Below are 20750 nucleotides of genomic sequence, written 5' to 3'. Positions count from 1 at the left end.
GGGGCGGCTCAGGTTTCCCGGGGGCCGGCCGTGCTGGGACACACCCGCAGAGGCAGGACATCGTCCTCTTTCACCGTTCCTTTCCCATTTCCATGTTTCTTGGTGCCCGTGCATTCAGCCACAGAGTTTTGGGAAGAAATCTTGGCCTGCGTGGTCCCGAGGTCCTCCTCGGGATACCGCTCCTCTGGGGAGCAGGTCCGAGGTGACCGGGCGCCTTTCGGCTGCTCTGCCGCAGCTGTTTTGCTGCTTTTGGCCCCGTGAGTTTGAGAGGAAGCAATGATACTTATTTTTTCCTGCTGCAGCGCCACAGATCCCGCACCCCTGTGGATCAGATGTCTTGAAGCATTTCTGGGCTGAGCTGGTTTTTCAGGTGAGTGGGGTCATGGTGTGAGATGGTGCCCAGCCCAGGAGCGTGGCCCCCGGTTTGGGCTCAGCAGGGCTTGGTTATGCTGTATCTCTGCCTGCTGGGTTTGAGCAGAGCGGAGCCGCCTGCACTTCCTACCAGGATGTGGCTTTTCTCTTGTAAAGCTGAGTGAACAAGCAGCAGCCTCGGTGAACGACTCTTTGTGGACAAAGTGTGTTACTAACACACAGAGGTAAAGGTGGACTGTTTACTTCGACACTCACTTCCAAACCTACCTTCTGTGAAAGTCCCAGGGGGGCATCGCAACCACTCCCTGTGACCAGAGCTGTGTTTCAAGGGAGTGTAAAACACAAACAACTCTCCTGGAATGGTTTGGGTTGCAACTCCCCAGAGTGGTTGCACTTGGTGGGTGAAAACAAGCAACACACAGAGGTAAAGGTGGACTGTTTACTTCGACACTCACTTCCAAACCTACCTTCTGTGAAAGTCCCAGGGGGGCATCGCAACCACTCCCTGTGACCAGAGCTGTGTTTCAAGGGAGTGTAAAACACAAACAACTCTCCTGGAATGGTTTGGGTTGCAACTCCCCAGAGTGGTTGCACTTGCTGGGGGAAAACAAGAGGGAGGTATTCACCAGGCTGCTGTGTCCCACAGTGAGCGCAAGATGCCAAACAAAACAGGAAGCCTTTGTTGAAGTTATAAAAACTCTTTTAGTTTAAAAAAAGACATCTAAAAGGAATACCAGTAATTCATTGTACCTGAGTGTGTTGGGAATGCTTTTTCTAGCTGGGTCTTCAGCTTCTTCTGAGCCTCTCTGGGTGCTTGGATCTGGATCTGAACTGGTATGGTCCTGATTTGGGTCATTGCAGGAATGTCTGGGCTTCTAGATTTATTGACAAAGGGGCTGCCCTGGTTACAGTGGGCCTGATATCTATAAATGATAAATTATTTTATTATGGTTCCCTGATCCTTAGCCCAGTTGCTGTGTATCTGTTATCTGTTGCATGATGCAGGCTCCCAGGGTGGCTTTTGGTCTCCCCTGGCTGCAGAACTGGATTTGAACAGTTTTGGGGAGATGGAGGTGATGCCTCTCTGTCCTCCCTTCAAAACCACCTCATTCCCAAGTGGTGTTGAAGCAATATGATTTGTACCTGGTGACCAATTGGAACAGGCTGATGCAATGTGGGACTAATATGCAGGAGGCTTCTGGGGGGTTTCCACTCTATTAAGCTTCACACATAAGAAGAATTGGAAGAGAGAAGAGAGTGCATTTAGCTGCAAATAAATCACTTTAGAGAGCAGTTCTTTGCCCGAGAGATCGCTTGACTGCCTGTCTTTTTCTTCTCTGCTCTTGCTGCCAGTGCCTCAGGAGCCATGGTGCACCAGGAGTCCATCATGACTGACTGGGTGCTGCTGGGGCTGATCGCGGCGCTGGTCGTGCTGCTGCTGCTGACCATCTTCGGTTTCGTCGTCTACTCGGGGCTCTTCACCGAGGTGGTTGTGAGTGCTGGCTCCCCCCCTGTCGGCAACATGACACTGGCCTACAAGTTCAGGGTGGGCCCATATGGAGAATCCGGGCAGCTCTTCACGGATGGCTGCAGCATCTCCTCGAAGCTCTGCTCCATCGGCGTCTACTATGACAACCCTCACACGGTAAGGTGTGCCCGGCGAGGCCAGCACGCTCTCATGGTCAGCACCCGGGTTCCTGGCTCGGGATGCTCCCTAATTGTGTTTCAGGCACGTGCAGCCCATCCTCTGTAGGTGAGCACTGGGGTTCACAAGGTCTCCCAGATCTACAGAGGATCCTCTGTGGGAAAGGCACCTGAAAGCAGATGAGATTTTGCATAATCCTGATTGAAAGGCATTGGGTGAGCAAAGCTTGGTATCTTCTGATATCCTCTGCTGAACAGGGTATCAGCAAGATAACAGATCTGGCTATGGAACAGAAGCCAGTGTTCAGGACCCGAAGGTGAGGCATTCCTTGGCATGTTCCCTGGGAAGTGCAGCCAAGGCTCCTTCTGGACTTGAAGCTCTGTGGTTGAAAGCAGGTGGTCTCTTCAGCTTGGTCTGTTCTCATCCATACTCCTTCTCTCGTTTCTAGTGCTCTCATGTGTTTCTGAGCTTCCCTGTAGTTCTTCCATCCCCTGAGAGTTCTTACTGAAACCTCAGGTGCTGCGTGCTGAGGGCTCCTGTCTGATGAAACAGTTGCTCCATGATGCTCCTCAGGCTGAGAGGTGAGCAGAAAGCACGCTGCCTGATGGCTGCCAGCCAGAGCCCAGTACTCCATGGGAACAGTTAAAGGCAAGGAACAAACAAAAGTGCATCAGAACTTGTTGGGGGGGTGGAACCTGGCTGCTGATGCCGGGTGACTCTGGGGTTTCCAAATAATGGCATGTGGGCATTTGTCTGGGGCAGACAGCCTGGCTCCCCGGTAATTCTGCAGTAGCTAGTGTGACCGTGGAGGAATCTGTGGGGAGGAGGGACAACAGAATGGCCAGCAGCTGTGCATGTGTGCTTGGGCACGTGTACTGGGGGCTGGTGCAGGGCACAGTGCTTGGGCTGGTAGCCCTCACCCAGTTCTTCTGCTCTGAGGGTGGCTGGTCCTGTTTTAGAAGCCTTGTTTCATTGATTGCAAGATGGTACTCTCAAGGACTGGACCTGCTTTGAGGGAAGAACTTGTCCATGAAAACATAGTGCTGAGTGAGCTGTGACAGGAAGATACTGGAGGTGAGAAAGCACTGAGCTTGGCAGTGCACAGTGCAGCCTGGTGTGCTCAGCCACCTTGTGTCCTTACATCCTGTGATGCCCTGACTTGTGTCTACTTACCTGGATCATGGGAGGCAGAGAAGACACTATGGTGCCTCTTGGCCTGGGAAGAATGATGGCAAAGATGACTTCTCTCCTTAGGGTGAGCTGGGCAGAGGCAGGGTTTGACTAGGCATGCTTGGACACTTTTGTCTGGAGGAAGTGTCATGTTTGGAGCAGGAGCCATGGAGAGCGCCTGGGGGTGCCAGGACTCACGTGGTCAGAGCGGCCATTTCACTGCCACTAATTTGTGTCCTTGAGTTGAGCTCCTCACCTGGAGCTGAGAGTCCTGATGCTGCTGCTTGTTCTGCCGTGGTCTCTGGACGCAGAGCAGGCAGTCAGTGCTGTGGGAAGGGCTCAGTGTCCATTCCCAGTGCTGTCCTGCTCCAAGGGTGTGGTGTGCGTGTGCCTGCGGTTGCCCTGCCGCCTTTCAGCTGCCATTGTGTCAAGGGTGTTGTGCCTTGGCTCTTTGTTTGCCGAAGCCTGGGCTAGTAGAAGCCTGTACTGCTGAGGCCCACAGATACTGATAAGGATATTTGTGGTAACTCCTGCCCTGGCTGGCACAGGGAATGCTTTCCCTGGTAGCACCAGGTGAGGCTAGGAAGGAGTAACTCCACGTGAACCTGAAAATTTGGGCTGTCAGTACAGAGTCAAACTGCCTCCCCTTTCAGATCTTGTCTCTTTTTCTCCTCTTCCTGTAGCTGCTGCATCTCTGCCTTCACCCTGGGGCTGGAGAAGGCAGTGGGGCTGCAGGCCTTGTCTCTGGTGGCCAGCCAGGGTTTTGGAAGCCAACTGTTCCTCCTTGTGGCAAGAGCCTAACCTGCCCTCCAGGGCTTGTCAGGCAGCCCCACAGACCTTGCCCTTCTCTGGAAGGGTTGCCTTTGCTCATGACATTGAGCAGGTGACATTGGCCTGAGCCTCCTGTCTCTGTAGTCACTGTGGTGGCTGGGACCCAGGGGGGCTGTGCAGGATGTAGCTGCAGTGCCTGCAGCTCTGCATAGTAACAGGAGCCCCCTCGCCTGCCATCCACAAGCACAGTGTCAGACCTGGTCTGCTGGAGCAGCTGGGGTGCTGGTGGGACCTTCCACGGGCTGATCTGTGGCTCCTGAAGTGGTTCCAACAGAGATCCACATGTCATCAACAGGCAGGTCAGGCCAGGCAGGGTGCTGGGAGTGAAAATGTGTTTGGGGCAGATGGTTCTCTTGCCTCTGGGCAGGTGAAGAAAGGGCCAGCTGTGGCTTGGTTTCTTGGCTGGAGACTGCAACGCTCATACCTGACATGCTGGCTCAGGTGCAGAGCACCCCAGCATCCCGTGGGGCACCCTGTGTGCTCATATCCACTGAACCATGCTGGCATGGGAGATGGTGTGCACTGCTGGCTCCTCATTCCTGGAGGTTCTGCGGGGTGGGATCGGTCACCCAGGCTGCCTTTCCCCTGAGAGGAAGAGATGACCTCCTCCTCTTCCTCCTCATTCTCAGTGCTCTCCTGACCTTGGTGAAGCACCTTCTGGCAGAGCTGCCCCTCCCAGAGCTGGCCACTTGCCACGGATGTTGATTTGTCTCCAAAAATAGACCTTTTGTCATCAGGCAGCAGAGCGTGCTGGCTACGTCCCACAGTGTCGCTGGCAGAGTGCTGGAGGGCTCTGGCCAGCCAGCCACCCCCAGCCATGGCTCCTGGGGAGCTTGGTGCCCCCAAAACTGGGGCAGGAAGGGGCTGGTGACCAGCCAGTGCCATGTGGCAATTACTGTGCTGGTGGACTCACGGTCAAAGGAAGCTCTGGCTAGGAGAGAGGATGGGAATGCTGAGCTGGAGAGCAGCAGCCATGTGCTACTCTCGGCTGGGAGGGGGGCTGGGGGGAGCCCCATGGCCTGGAGCATGTGGGCTGCCTCAGGGGCATGCCAGGCCTCAGGGCAGCTGCTGCCACCAGCGTCCCTGGGGCTCCCTGCTGACTCTTGGCTCTCCAACATTAACACAAGGATGCTCCTCGAGTTCTGCCAAACCCCTGCCAGCAATATTTTATGTGTTTTAATGGACAAGATTAATATTAATTTCAACTACTTTTTTTTTCTTTTTCCTTTTTCTTTAATATTTAGCAGCCCAGAGGACTTGTCCCTCCTTTTCCCACCTCTGGCAGGAACAAAAATAACTCCTCAGCAAGGACTGGATGTGGCGGGTGGGTTTGTGCTCAGCTGCAGCCAAGCTCCTGCTCATGTATAGCTGTGGGCACATGCCAGGGCCTTTTGCCTGCAGTCTGTGTGCTCAGCAACCAGCCCGTGCTCAAGTGTTGGATAGATAAGGCCAGAATGCTCTGTGAATGCAGAAATGTCTTTTCCTCCAATCGGCAAAGCTGCTGGATAGGTTAAGTAATAATTTCCAGAACTGCTCTGTCAGGATGCTTGGGGGAACAGAGGCTTTGATCAGCACCTGCCTACTGGAAAAGACAAATCTGTTAGGGAAAAATTAGTTTTAAGTGGAGCATTCCTTCCTTCCCTCCTTCTGTCCTTCCTTCCCTCCCTCCCTCTCTCCCTTGACGTGGGCTTTGCCCTTGTGGGGCTACTTGCTGTGAAAAGGAAAGGAGAAGGGAGGAAGCAAACATTCCTGGCCTAGCATTGCTGCCCGCTCCAGTCCTTCCAACAGTTGCTCTGGGGCTGGGGTTGAACTGTCTTTGCTCAGGACATAAATGGAGATTGAATGTTTAAAGGAATTTAATCGAGATTTCCATATCTCCTTGTTTCATCTGGCTCTTTTCCCAGGGATGCCATTTACGGCTGCCTCTTGCTGTCTTTGGGGTGGATCTGCTTCTCCTTTCCTGCCCGGAGCAGTGATGGATGCTGGGCGCAGGCCTGTGTGCAGCTCCCTCTTGCAGCGCAGGAGGGCAAGAGCGAGCCATGAGACGTGTCCCCAGCCTGATGGATGCTGCTCCACAGGCTGCTTTCTTCCTTCCATTTACAGCTGCTTGTGTTCCCCTTCCGGAACGGTCCCGCCGTGCGACATCAAAAAGTGTTTAAGGGAAAGGCAGGGCAAGGAGTGTGGAGAGAGAAGTTACACTGCAGGAGGCAGCTTTGGTGAGCTTTAGTGCAGCAAAGTTAGGGATGAGATAAGGGAGCACAGATCCCCTTGTGGCGTTGCATGGGCATGGGAACCAGTAAAACGCTGGCCTTGGTGCATCCTCTCTCTGCTTCACATCGTCCCTGTGAGAGTTTTGTGACACCTTTGTGCCTTTAGGTTGTATCAGGGAAAGTGGCTGGGTTGTCCTGCCCCCTCCCACATTCCTGCCCAGGGCTGTGGGTAAGCTTGGACTCGAGTGGTGGGATTCTGTTAAAAACTAGAAATCAAAGTTTTGGCCTGGGTCAGCTTTGGTGTGGAGATGGCTGGAGTCCCATGGGCCTTCATTGTGCTGGTAGCAGGGGTTTGAGCACCCCACTTGCTGGGCTGAGAGCCCTGCAACCCATGGGAGGCATCCTCAAATTTGTAAGGAGAGCATCTTTTAGGTTTTGTATGTTGTTGGGGTTCAGGATAGAAGTGAATGTTTTTCTCTTTGTGTTACTACAAACAGCTGGGTGACTGCATGCAAGTCTTACCTGCCTCAGTTTCCCCACCCCAAAACTACCATACTGAGTGTGCCTACTTTGGAAGGACCCAGCAGCCTCTGGATTTCTCTCCAGCTTAGTGCCAGTGGCCCATGCTGCTTGGTGGCATGTGCACATGGCTGCCAGGTGACTTCCTCGGGGGTGGGGTGGAGGCAAACCAGGCAAGCTGTGATCCCATCTCTAAGCCCCCTCCATGATTTGCAGGGGTGTCCAGCAAAAGGGGATGGCAGTGACCACTTGGTGACAGTGGGGTCTCTGATGCAGGATCAGGAGACATTTCCTGCAGTGACTGTCACCTGTGACATGTTTGAATGAGCCGCTTGGTGGGGTTTAGCTTCTCTGCTGCAAGTCCCTCTACCCTCCAAGGAGAGGAGCAGCACCTTCCCCACTGGGCTGTGCATTTAGGCTGGGAGGAGTGTAGATGATTTAGGCCTGGATCAGCCTGGGTTAGGACTGGGCACCTGCCTTGGTGTGCCCAGGGTGGGGTGGAGGCAAACCAGGCAAGCTGTGATCCCATCTCTAAGCCCCCTCCATGATTTGCAGGGGTGTCCAGCAAAAGGGGATGGCAGTGACCACTTGGTGACAGTGGGGTCTCTGATGCAGGATCAGGAGACATTTCCTGCAGTGACTGTCACCTGTGACATGTTTGAATGAGCCGCTTGGTGGGGGTTAGCTTCTCTGCTGCAAGTCCCTCTACCCTCCAAGGAGAGGAGCAGCACCTTCCCCACTGGGCTGTGCATTTAGGCTGGGAGGAGTGTAGATGATTTAGGCCTGGATCAGCCTGGGTTAGGACTGGGCACCTGCCTTGGTGTGCCCAATCATGCTGGGCCATTGCTTTTACTGTTTTATGGCCATCTCCTGCCTCCATGCTCAGCAGATTGAGGTTTTGGCCAGTTTCAAGCCTCTCTCTTCTTCTGACCCTGTCTGTCTGTCCCCTTCAATCAGGTGTCTCCAGAGAAGTGCCGCTTCGCCATAGGCCGCATCCTGAGCGAGGGAGACGCAAAGCCATCGGTTAACAGTTCCAGAAGTATGGCTTTAAGATCTTCAGCTTCCCTGCTCCCAGCCACGTGGTCATGGCCACCTTCCCGTTCACTACGCCGCTGTCCATCCATCTGGCAGTCAACCGTGTCCACCCAGCCCTTGACACTTACATCAAGGTTAGCGAGTGTGGCGTGAGGAGCGTTGCATGTGTTCAGTGGGCTGTCAGAGGCTTCTCTTCCTGACAGCTGATGGGGCTGCTCTGACATGTCATCTCTTGATGCCTTCCCTTGGGCACCACCATCAAGATCTCTTCCTTTTGCAATCTGGCAGGTAGTTCCCCAGCAGGGATGTCCTTCCATTCGCTTTGTGGGCACAGGGGTGTCTTTTCTGCTGTTTTGTGTTTATGAGAAGCAAGTTCTCATCTAATAACTTGCTGCTTTTCTCCTTAAAGCAGAGATAAAAGCTGATTTTCCCCTTGAGTCTCTTTCTTGTTGTTAGGATCTGGCAGGTATGGGCCCTTCAGTGTAATGCTTCATGCCATGGAACTTCTGTTTTGAGTGCCAGCCTCACCGGTGAGGCAGCTGTCTTCTTCAGGGACAGGAGGAGAAGTTAGAAACTTTCTGGCCTGTGGGCTTATGAAAACTTCTTTTCAAGCAATACATTGAAATTTGCTGCTCTTGGCCCTGGCTGGCAGCTGGCTGCTGTTTGCTGTGTTTGCCCTTGCCCCTGAGTGGCCACCCCTGCTGCTTGTGGTCTTTTTGAAGCCAGCTCTGCTGCCTTGCTCTGGCAACCAGAGCAGCCGTGGCAAGGGTGTTCCTAAGCGGCATATCTGACACAGATACCTCCAGATGCAGGCTTTCCAGAGAGCAAGGAAGGTCCCAGCCAGCTGGATGATGGAGGGAAGGGACTGTCCTTCCCAGTGGGGGCGGATGCTGTGGAGGGGCCGGTGCTCAGCCCTTAGCTTATCTGACTGTCGAGTTCTGACGCTTTCGTTGGTTCGTGTTGAAACACACTATTTATAAGCTTGCTTTTCCTGGCGAAACTCCCAGCCTTGTGGAGGAACCGTGTGAATCCCTCCAGCCTGCGCTGTGCTGCAGGATGGCTGCCTGGGTGCCAATCCTGGAACTTCAGCTGGGGCCTCTTTGCCGACCCTGCCCTTAGCTTATCTGACTGTCGAGTTCTGACGCTTTCGTTGGTTCGTGTTGAAACACACTATTTATAAGCTTGCTTTTCCTGGCGAAACTCCCAGCCTTGTGGAGGAACCGTGTGAATCCCTCCAGCCTGCGCTGTGCTGCAGGATGGCTGCCTGGGTGCCAATCCTGGAACTTCAGCTGGGGCCTCTTTGCCGCCCCTCTTGCCCCCCCCAGCCGCAGGGAGCTGCCCGCTGCTACTGGTGGAAGATGCATTAACACTGGCAGTAGGTGACACCACCACTGCTGCTTCCCCCCGATCTGGAGAGCAGAAGCAGTTCCCTGTTCTCATCCTCTCAGTCCATCCTCTGTGTCTCCTCCTGGAGCTGTGCCGGCTGTTTTGCTGCGGGGGCATCGGGCGCTGCTGCCAGCCCTGTGGCGGACGCGCGGGCGTGCACGGAGGGGGCTGGCGCGGGCGGGAGCATCAGGTTGGCCGCGGGAGTGCTCGGAGACACCGGGCTGACGTTGCCTGAGTTGGGGAAAGGTCCCGGCAGCGCATCTGTCGCATGAGAGATGGAGTTATTAGAGCTAAAAAGGGAACCGTGGGTCATTCTGGGAGCACCTGGGAGTGTTTAATGGGAGCGGCCGATTTTGAATTAAAATAACTGAAATCAAACGGAAGCGCAGCGCCCACAGCCACGTGCAGAGGGAGGGGACACATTTTGATCTCTGCCCCAGTCCCAGCAGCACGTGGGTCAGGGTGCCTGCGTCTGTCCAAATGTCCTGCAGCAGAGCAGGGCCCCCCTGCCCATCTGGCAATGACCGTGGGGACACAGGCAGGGAGAGGGTGGATTTGCCATGCCAGGTGGGGCAGAGGGGAGTGGGTGCTGCTGCTCCCTGCACACTGCACTGCGGGGGATGCCCTGCCTTTCTCAGTGTGAGTCTCTTTCTTCACAGGGGACTTGGGAGGCTGTTTGCAGCCGTGCCAGCAGCATCCCTGCTGCTTCTCTCGTGTCGTTGCTGCTTCTCCCTCGGACTGGACTGTCTGCACCCCTGCGGCTGTTCTGGCATTTCCTGGGGTGGAGGGATTGGGAGGGAAGGGGGAAACTTTCATGGAAACAGGTGACCTGTGCCCGCTCGGTGGTGGGAATGGGGGTTGCCATGGAGACAGCTTCTCCAAATAGCATCCTTCATCCCACCCCCAGAGCCTAACTCCCTTAAGCAACCCGAGAGAGTAGCGAGACAGATTTGCTTTATTTATTTATTTATTTATTTATTTATTTCCTGTGTGCCTGCTTTGGGAAGGGTGCTGTTAATGAGAGCTGGGGGTCAGGCCTGCCAAGAGCAGGTCCCCCACAGGTCTCCCATCCCAGCAGGTGGGATGGCAAAAGCCATGAGGCATGAAAGGGGGACTCAGTGGCAGGGTTGAAATGCTGGCTCCCATGGAGAGAGGGAATTAGAGGAAGTGGGGGGAGGATGACATGGCTGCCTAGTCCTAGAAAGAAGTTGTGGGAGAGCAGGAGATGGAGAGGGAGCTGAAGGAGGCCAAAGAGGGTTGCAAGGTGGGGAGGGAGGGCAGAGAAAGCTTTGGAGAGGCTGAAAAATAGAGAAGAGGAATGGGAGGAGAAGGGGCCTGGAGGTGGGCGTGTAGGGCAAAGGAGCTGAGGGTTTGGGGTCCAGCTGAGGAAAGAGGACAGTGAGAGGTGGTGGGGAAGTCTGGGGCAGAGTTGAAAGAAGCCTTCCCACGGCTTCCCATGAGGTTAGCTTGGGGACATCTAGTCCTGAAGGTTGGTGGATGTGGATGAGATGTGTGGCTCCCTCTGGGCTTGCTGGTGCTGTGCAGAAGTTAACCAGGAATGCTTGTGGCTCATGTTTCCCAAGCAGTGAGGGTGCAGTGGTGCTGGCTTTCAGCAGTCTTGACTTTGTGTTTCCCAGTCTGCTGCTGCTTTGGAGGGACAGGAAAAGTTAAAAACAAATTTTGAACAATAATTTACGAAGAGAATTCTTTTAATAATAATGAGTCTCCTTTCATTAAGGGTGGAAGGGAGGTGGGCTGGCATGGAGCAGGAGGTCTCATGTCCAGGCTGTCCTTGCAGCATACATCTTTGCCCCCCCGGCTCTTGTGAGCTCAGGAGCTGGCGTTTCCCTGAGACTCTGGGTGCAGGCATGGCTTTTGGGAGCTGTGGGGAAATGGCTGCAGCCATCCTTGGCAGGTAAGAGGACATCCTTCCCCAGGGATGGCAGGCTGGCAGTGACTTACTGTCTAGAATCACCTTCTGAGGAGCCCAGGAGAGGCTGCTGGCTCATTACTCTGAACATGGGTTATTTAAGGCATAGGCTGGGGTTATTTAGTGTCCCTTAAAAGCATTTCTTCTCTAATAACCTCTGATGTTGCTTCTCCCTGCCTCCAGGCAGGTGTGCCCTGCTTTCCTGGGATGTGCATTCCTGGCCCACAACACAGCTGCCTGTCAGACCTGGCACTCCCAACTCCTGGGAGCAAAGGAGAAAGCTCTTCTCTGGCAGGGACCCTTTCTGACAGCTCTGGGAGTGGGTTATTCCCCTCCTGCCATTTCAAGGAGTGTTTCTTCTGGTTTAGGTATACTGGGCTTTCTGTGGTGGGCTGTGTGTCCCTGCATCTCTCTGCATCCTTTCTGGCATCTAGTGGGCACTGCTGGGTGGGTGGGCTTAGACCTCCTGGCTGTTGATCTCCTCTGGCAGCTGGAGAGGTGGCTAATTGTATCCAAGGCAGAGCTGCCAGGTGTCTCCCACTGCAGCCCTAGAAGTGCCTCGTTCAACCTGTCCTCTTTCTGTGGGTTTTTTGGGTCAATTTTGTGCTCTCTTCATCCAAGGAGGATGTGGAAGTGGAGGGATGCCAGTAACATCCTGGCTGCCTTGCACCCTCCAGAGCACCAGCTGACTGACCTCAAGCTCTGACTCTGCCTAACTTGGAAAACTGGGGTTTTATGTCTTTAGATGGTCTTGTAAAGGTGTCCTTCAACTTCAGCAAAACTCCCAGGTTTTTTCCTCCCCCTGGGCTCTGTAATCACAAGTATCCCACTTCCATGGGCTTGTGAATCATCCCTTTGCAGTGCAGATCTCAGGCAGCAGTGGCTGAGTGATGCTAGGAAAGATTTGGGAGACTATCAGGTTGGCTCCTGCTTGACAGACGCTGTCGTGTTCCTCCACACCTCAGCTCTCCATAAAAGGAGCTCCACAAGGTGCTAGAAGGACATGGCTTCTTCCTGTTTACAGCCAGGGAAATGTGTTATTCCTTGGGCCATTAGCTTGGAGCAGGCTTTGCTCCCTTGTCAGCTATGGCAGTTTAGGATGAGGTCACCTCTGGCCTCTCTCTTTGCTAAGCTAAATATACAAAGCTTGAAAAGTTGCCGTGTTTTCTAGTGCTTTCCATATTTTCTGGCCTTAATTTCTGGTTTCTTGTTTGGACCTGTTTTGTACTTAGAAAGTTCTGTGACTTGTCAGTAGCTCAAACAGATGCTTTATTTCAGCAATGGTCATACTGCTGTGGCACATGAATCTCTGGTGGAGATCTTGGCCCCTGCCACAGACCCCCAGTCCTGGGTTTGTTCTGAGCCAGCTAATAGCAACTTCAAACATGTGCCTCTGCCCTTTGATGGAGTTGTAGTTCCTCGATTAAAGATGGGAAATGATGCCAAGTCCTACGTCTTCTCTGAGCTTGATTGAATGGCACGAGTGCTGGTTTGTTTTATCAGTCAAGCCCGCCCTCCCCACAAAAATAAATCATATCTGCCAACAGGATCTGACAGCTGTAAACGAGTGGTTGGCATTAATTATGCTGATCTCCTTTGCTTCCTGGTGATCTGGCCCAGTTGCAGCCATCTGTATACTTTGCCTTGGCTGTCTTCGCCTGGCCAGTCTGTGCTTGTTCAAGTCAGCTATTTACCCACTGAATGTTGGCAGGTACAGGCTGCTGTCTCTCCTGGGATGTTTTAGTATCTCCAGCTGGCCAGAGATCACCCTTTGACATGTGGACAGCTTGTCAGCAGGGACTTCAGCATGTTAAAATGGGCCTGTGAGCCATGTATTTTATCTTGTCATGGAAGAGCAAACATTTCACCCGTATGCTCTGCCCACGTCGTCTGACTTTGTCCCAAATTCAGTACAGAAATACTCAGTGAACACTCCTCCCTTCTCACTGGTGCTGCTGAGGTTTTCCCTGGATGACCTATCTGGGATGTGTGCCATCCTTCAGACTCTGCTCCCCTACCTAGTGTCCCAAACAGCTCTGTAACGTGGATGCCTTTCTGTCTGGGGGCAGCTGGGAGCCTAAGTGGTTCTTTATGGCAGCTGAGCCTCAGTGCCCTTGTGAGGCTGCACTCATCTTTCCCCTCTGGCTCTCCTGGCTATGCTGCTGAGCCTGCTGCCTTTGCTCAGATCTGTTGAAAATCCTTTTCTCCCAGCTGTTTTAAATGAAGGTCTGTGGAGCTGTGTTCCCATCCCAGGTGGTTTGTGTTTTAAAGGCCATCCTTTTGCTTTGCCGTGTTGGGAGGCTGGGGTTGGGGGTTGGGAGCAGATAAAACATTTGCAAAAATGGCTCAATTATTGGGATGTTTTTCCACTTAAATTCTTTCTCCTGGATGATTTAGTTTATTTATTTCAGGCTCTGTGCATGAAGCATTTTTAAATGCCAGCTTGTCGTGTGTGAGCAGCTCAGGCTTCAGTCTGCACGTGCGTGAGAGCTGATCACAGTGGCAGCTTCAGCCAATCAACTCCTGCCTGAATTTTCCTCCAGAGGTCTAGGAATTACTAACAGATGTCTAGTCCTGTGTTCCTGAGTCACAGCTTCATTTTTCCTTATGAACTCCTTTGCTCTCCTGCAAGCTCTGTGGACCAGAGGCTGAAGACTACTGCCTGAGGTGGAGCCTGTGCTGAGCCAGGGCCACTCAAAGCCATATGTCCATATCTCTAGAGAGAAGGAGGAGCAGGATACCTCTATCCAGAACGTATCACCACTAACCTGGGACTTTGCTGCCCTCAGTGTCTCATCATGTGGGTCTGGCAAGACTCATCCAGTTTATGTTCTTCCTCTTTGCATCAATGGGTCACCCTGCAGAATATGCCAGTGTCTTTCTGCAGCCCTCAATCCTTCTCATGCCTTCTTCCCATGCCCCAGTGTGACTGTGGGAGGGTGCTGGGGATAGGGGTGGTGGCTCAGCTGCCTGGCTGGGTGGGATGACCTTCAGTTTAAGCCCATGTGCTCTTGGGTGTAGGTCTGTAGGGTTCCCAAGAAGACAGGAGGTTACCTGACACTGCTGGTAAGTGATCCTCACACATGAAATAATAACAGGGGGGAAAAAAATCCTAGAGAGTCATAGAGGATTTGATGTGTCCATCTTGTGTTGATGGCAAGGACGAGACCAGAGTTGATAGGTTGACAGGCCAATGGGCCTTGGGCTGTCAGGTGTTTGGAGTAAGGATACAGAGTCCAGGAAAAGCTGGGCTGTAGGTCATGTCACTTGTAGCTCGTGCACTGTTCATGGACCATTCCTGGTTGTCCACCAGCCTGGTTGATGTTGAGGACAAGCACCAGAGAACGCCCTTGGCTGGTGTGTGCTCTCTGCCAGGAGCCAGTGAAGCTCTGGATCTTGGGCTGGGCAGGAGGAGCAGGCGTGGGCACCATGGTGCTCCAGCTCGAGCCTGTCCAAAAAGTGACACGCAGCGGCAGGAAGCAGAGAGGGACCCCGAGGTGTCCGTGCCTTTGCGGGCACGTTCATCTCTCGCTGACCTGCACTGACAGCTGGTTTTCAGTGGGCTCTCTGCAGCGAGGCCGCCCGCTCACTGCTGGTTGGCACCCCCCAGCTGGATGTCACATCACATCAGCTCGTGCATTCACAGCGACTTTTAGTAACTAAATATTTTTAGCAAAATCCAAAGATGTTTCAGTCCTGCAAGCGAGAATGACCTCGCCTTCAGCGTGGGGAGGGCAGAATGCCCACGACGTCAGGCTGGGAGCTGAGCCAGGTGGAAGGGAGTGTGGTGGGCAATGTCGTTCAGTGCCGTGGGGACCTTGGGAGCGGGGTGGGCTCGGTCAGCGGAACGGGTCCGTTTAACCTGTGTCTGCAGGGAACGCGCTCCTCCCGCGCAGCTGATGGAACATACGGGGAGCTCTGCGTCACATCTCCTGCCACTCGCAGCAGGCATCCCCACTTCCCTGTTTCCCCAGAGGAATGTGGCAGCCCCAGGCAGCTCCTCTGCTGTCAACTTCTCTCTGGTCCTTGCAGGTGGGCGGTGAATTCGCACTGCCCGTGCTTCGTGTTCAGTGCTGACAGGACTGACCTGTGCCAGGCACGCCAGTGTGCACCAGTCAGTGTGTGCTGGTTTCCCAGCCTGTGCTGGTGCCATTCCTGCAGTTCTGCTGCCTTGTGCCTGCACACACCTTTCCTCTTGCAAGCAAACTGTGCAGCTTCTGTTTTGGCTCTGCTATTCAGCTATTGCACAGGGGCAAGTGTAAAACTGCAGCTCTGACAGCATTGCTGCTTTGAGCAGGAAAGGTTTGCTGACCAACTTTGAGCTTTGGTAGTTAAAAGGCTCCTTCCCTGCCTCTGCAGCTTGTAGCATGTGTGAAATTACCCGGGTTTTCCTCAACTTCTTGTTGACTCTGTGCAAGAGTCTGTCCCAGCAGCAGGCAGGAGAGTCCTGGTTCCAGGGAAGCAGCTGCTGTGGGATGCAGGCTCCTGCCACTTGGCCTCCCAGTTCTAACTGATTACAAAATGGGAACAGGCCGGGTTGGAAGGGACCTGGAAAGAGAGTCTGGTACAACCATTCATGGGAAAGGGAACGTGGTTATCTAGCACCCAATTACATCTTGAAAGCCTGTGGTGATGGGGCTTCCATCACATCCCTGGCAAGGCTGCTCCATCTGGCAGCTCAGCCCCAGGTCTCTGCCTCAATGGGTGCTTTCCTGTGACATCCAGCATTTTGATCCTATTGCCATCCCAGCTCCTTTTTCAGGAGCGTTTCCAAAGGCAGCTCCTGGAAGAAGAGTGAACTTCAAGTGCCTGCCCTCCTATGCATGCCAAACTGTGTGGGCATCCCTGATGGCCCAACAACCAAAAGCCTGGACCAGTGTTGGCTGTCAATCAGTGGTCCTGGTTGGGGGCATTTTCGTCCCAGGAGGGAGTAGGAAGCCACCTCACCCTCCTGAGCTGCTGCTTTGGAAAGCTGGGAGAGCAGCCTTGTAATGACTTGCTCACCCTTGCAAAATTATCACAGAGATGAATCTTCTCAGACAAAAGATTTGCTTCCCCCTCTCCTTTGCAGTGAGGATTAATGATCACGGGAGAAGCCAGGGATATTTCATATGGGTGTCCAAGGAAGAGAAAGAAATGAAATGGTTTGCCTTGGGCAAGGGGGGAGAGTAAAATACTACAGTACTTTTCTGTCAGATCTCTTTATCGACTTGATCTATTCATATGCTCTCCCCAGATGTATTTATAGAGAATCCCAGAGGATGCAGTCAGTTCAAAAGGTTTTCTTTGTCAGGCATTGGAGACGTGTCCAGCTCTTTCCAGCAGCGACAGTGTCCTGAACCTTGGGGTCTTCCCTTCTTGACAGCTAGTCAATTAACTCAAGGATGAGATTGATTTGCCTCTCTGTAATTATTTAGCTGGGTCTTAATGAGTTTTGTCTGGACAGGTTCTTCCCCATAGCCCTCTGAGCCAGACCTTGCCAGCTGTGCCAGGCTTAAGAAACAGCAAAATTAACCCAATCAAATGCGGAACAGCTTCACAGAAATATTGCTCTTTTCCAACAAATGCTGTTGGCCCAGTTTCCCTGGCTGTGAAGCTCCCACTTTGAAACCTGTGGAGCAGGTAGATAATACATTTGAAAGCAGCGGCATTTTTACCTCCAGAAAAGGGACCATTGTGCCGTGACTAACTTGCACTTTCTCGATTCTAGTTATGTATAAAATGGTAGGAAAGGCCCTGCTTTGAGGAGGGCAGGAGAGTGAAAACATTTCTCTTCTGCACCGAGTCAAAATATGGATGGATGAATCACGAGGTTGGGTGGTGATCGGATCACAGGGACGAAAGAACAACATCAGTTCTTGCTCCTCCTCATGCCTAGAGCGTGTGTGCTGTAGGCAAGGCACAGCTTTGGGGCTGCACCGGTGGCTGGGGCACCAGTGAGGTGGCTGAGCCCAGCTGTTTGCTCTGAAGGAAAGGGTCACACTGAAAGTCTCTTGGGGTCTCTTTGTTTGACAGGGAGATACACACACACACAAAGCCGTGTCATCTCCCCCCGCCTGCAGCAGCTGCTGCCCTGTGGATGCTGTTGGAGTTGATGCTGCTGTGTGCTGGTGGCCCTGGGCAGAGGCAGCAGGCTGGAGGCGTCCAGAGCCTCATGACCATGACAGGTGTGGAGGTCTGTGGAGCTGCTCACATCTTGGGGAGGCTCAGCATGTGCTTTTCCTCTCTTTGTGCTGTTGCCTGGTGGCTGTTGCTCCGCCTGGACCTGTAGGGGGACTCACAACCTTTGGGGAGTGGGTGCAGGGTATGGAAAGGTGCAGTGGTTCAGTTCAGACCTACATACAGCCAGTACATCCCATCCTGCTTTGAGGAGCAAACACCCACTGGCTGTTTATTGTCAGGACAACTTGTGTTGTCCCAACAGGCTGCCAAATCCTGGCCTTCTGAACTCGTCTGGATTTGCCAGGACTGGGTTAATCTTCATGGTATCCAGCTGCCTCAGCTGTTGCAGGGCTCCAGAGCAGCTTGCAGACTGGTCTATGAGCTCCTTGAAAGAGGAAGGTTGAACTATGCTTAATTATTGGCTTGCAGTCTTTTGGGGGGGTGCCCGTGAACCCTCAGCTCCAGGAGTCCTTTTGTGCCTTTTTTTTCCCAGCATGTGGCAGCTTATTCCAGCCTGTGCTTCAGCCATACCAGGGAAAATCAGAGCCTGTAACACAAATGTTGGCAGTTTGTAACTCCACCACTCACGCCTGAAGCTGGAAGGGGTTGCTCCAGACTATAACTGCCCTGAGGCAGCTGATAGAGGTCTGCAGCATGGCAGGGATGTCCAAGCTTCCTGTACTGCTTCCCCTGCTCCATCCCGAGTGAGTGACAGATCATGGCAGTTCTCTTCACCTTCGTGTCCAGTGTGCTGGGTGGGTCATCTGGCACCTCTCCAATTGCATGGCAGCAAGGACAGGTGTTTGTTCCCCTGCTGTCAGACCACAGTGGACAGAGGGGCCAAGCTCCCTGGGGAGCACGAGCCAGTGCTTGTCCTCTGTCACCCTTGAGCTGATTTCTCTCAGGATTTAGTGCAATGCAGTGTTGGTAAGAGATGGAAGGTACCCATTACCCTCAAGAGTAGATCAGCAGCTGATGGACCAGTGCCTTTAGTCCAACCCCAGCCCACCCAACATTCATCTTTCGTGGGCTCCTCAGTGCTGTGGTGAGTGTGAGGAGGCAGAGGCTCATGCCTGGCTTGAGCAGATGCATTTCTGCTGGATTTGTTGTAGATAAGCTCTCCCTTAGGTAGGATGCCTCTGCCCTGCCAGGTCTGCTAGGCTGGGTCTGCAGTCCTAAAAGGATGTGCTTCCAGCATGGAGGAGAGGAACAAACCTTCCTAAGAGGGGAGATGATGATGGGAGGTCACCTCTCCTGGGTACCAGAGAGAAACTAGGACTGATTTGGAGCTGAGTCTCCATACAGCTTTTGGGACAGAATCGGCCTCCTCTGGCACTGGGATGGCAAAAGAGAGACACTGGAGCCACAAAATGGAGTCACTGGTGAGGCTTGGGGTATGCTTGTCTTCCAGGCCACTGACATCTGAATTTTGCACATGTGTGTTTTGCATGGCTGCTTCCTCCTAAAGCTCAGTGAGGCTCTGCTGATCTGAGGCTGAGCTCCAAATTAAATGACACCAAACAGTGAGGCTTTACATTTCAAAGGCTCAGAGCAGAAGGATGCCTGGGACTTTCTGTCACTGTGGAGTAATTGGGATGATTTTTTTTTTTGGCGGCTTGTACAATGACCACCAGCTGCTCACTCACAGACAGATGGTTTTACCTGCATCTTCTGCTAATGTGAGGAATTATAACAACCCCGAAGGGATGAAGAGGGGTGGCAGAGCTGAGTACAGTGGGGAGAGCAAGTTAGTAACTGCTCTGCATTCCTGGCTCTGGCTGCTTATCACAGTGATAACTTGTGGATGGGCACATTTGCATCACAGGACCCCTGGAAATTTCTGCTTGTGTTCGCCCATTCCACACACCACCAACCAGAAAAATCTCCTGGTGCATTTAAAGTTGCTACAGTGTCTCTTTCCCTTCACGGCTCTGTGAGATGGACTCTAAGGCAAAGGTGCTGCTTGAAGGTCAAAGATGGAACTCTAAGGCAGCTGGGAGAATGGTTGGTCTGGGAGCCCCAGTCCCAGCACGGCACTGGGGGCTATTGCCTTTCAAAGGGAACCTGAAGGGGTGTCATGGCCCTGGGGGATGAAGAGAATGTGCCATAGCTGATGACAGAGTGGCCCTCTCTGCAGCTGCCTGTTGGCTTCATGCATTTGCTGATGGGCTCTGTTCCCACTCCATAAGGTTGTAAGGCACTCTGGAAAGGCTGCAGGGACAGAAACCATGGCCTCATTCCCATTGTGGACACCTGCATTTTTTCCCTGCTACTGGATGGCCGGTTACTCTCATTTACTCTGGGGTTTATTTCTGCCTGGAGCTGATGGCAGGTCCTTGACATGCAGGAAGGTAGATATCTATCATCTGCTGGGGCCAGCTGCTCTGCTCTTCACGCTGTGTGGATTCACAGCTTGGGGTAAGGTCCTCCCAGCGATTCAGTAACCAGACCGTGAATTGGCAAAAGCTTATCAAGAGGTCAGTGTGGAGAAAGACTTGCTCAGGAACTTCTCTGCCGAGCAGTTCAGGAATGAGCAAAGCAGAAGTGGCTTCAGGGGCTGCCAGATGTTGTGGGCTCACAGCGGAGGAGCACAGCCATCGACTCCTCTCTGTTCCTGCATCTTCCTCCTCCTCTCTCACACGCACCTCTAGGTGCCAAGTTCAAAGTTCATTTGTTCTGCCCAGGTCCTGCCACCCCAAGAAGCCACTGCCTTCATCTCCCACCTGTTCCCCTGCAAAGCCGTGTCTCCTGGTGGGACCTACTTTGGGACCCATAGCATTGGCACAGCTCTGGCTTTCTGTTGTGTCCTGGGGCAGAGGACCAGTGTCCAAATTCCTCCCCTCTTGCTATCCAAGACCCAGCAGCCTTTCTGGGACAGCGCTGCAGCAGGCAGAGTACACTTCCTGCCTGTGGCAAGCTGTGGCAGCTTGGGGAAGGGCAGATGGGGGCAGAGGTGTAGATATGCTCCCCCAAAGCCCTCCCCATCCTCCAGGTACCCAGAGTCTGAGGGGGACATCAGCACTGGGAGGAGGAGGGATGACCTCCAGGTCTCAGGGCACTAATGAGGATCTGGGGCAGCTCTGGTGGCTGCAGCTTTGGCTGATGTGCTGAGGTCAATGGTGTTGCACAGAGCAGTGAATGGTTTGGGGTGCCTGGGAGAGCAGAGCAGTGGTGCAGATGGGGAGTTGGCTCCCCAGGAGGGAAAGATCTGGAAAGCTGAATGGTGTGATGCATCTCTGGAGCATTACCGGCTCATGGAGCACATCTGGGAACATATGGGATCCTTGTGGAAGGGCAGAGTCAGGCTGGGTCTGTCCTTGCCTAACTGCTTTGATTTCTCCTCTTGATTGATCTGCACAGTCAAACTCACGATCCTTTGTTGGCAGAGGAGCATTTGCCAGACTGCAAAGGTCGCTGAAAGCAGCTGCTCCCCTCCCCTGCTGCCTCGGTTGCCGGCAGAAGAGCCCGGCTTTGGAGGCACTCGGCTTGT

At 53.3% G+C, this 20750-nt stretch overlaps 1 protein-coding gene across 1 annotated transcript in view; it reads left to right on the top strand.

The window, feature by feature from the left end:
- Window positions 1-6: 6 nt before the first annotated feature.
- TEX264 (testis expressed 264) overlaps window positions 7-20750 on the top strand; it is a 39331-nt gene continuing 18587 nt past the window's right edge. Inside the window, 4 exon segments of the mRNA XM_017732402.1 lie at window positions 7-370; window positions 1726-2017; window positions 7705-7774; window positions 7777-7916. Of these exon segments, the coding sequence (XP_017587891.1) occupies window positions 1739-2017; window positions 7705-7774; window positions 7777-7916 (489 nt within the window). The 5' untranslated portion in view covers window positions 7-370; window positions 1726-1738.

This window comes from Corvus brachyrhynchos, unplaced genomic scaffold, assembly GCF_000691975.1.
Source record: "Corvus brachyrhynchos isolate BGI_N302 unplaced genomic scaffold, ASM69197v1 scaffold4, whole genome shotgun sequence".
Lineage (NCBI taxonomy): Eukaryota > Metazoa > Chordata > Aves > Passeriformes > Corvidae > Corvus > Corvus brachyrhynchos.
Note: the sequence above shows the minus strand (reverse complement) of the source record. Positions and strands in the feature narration are given on the sequence as shown.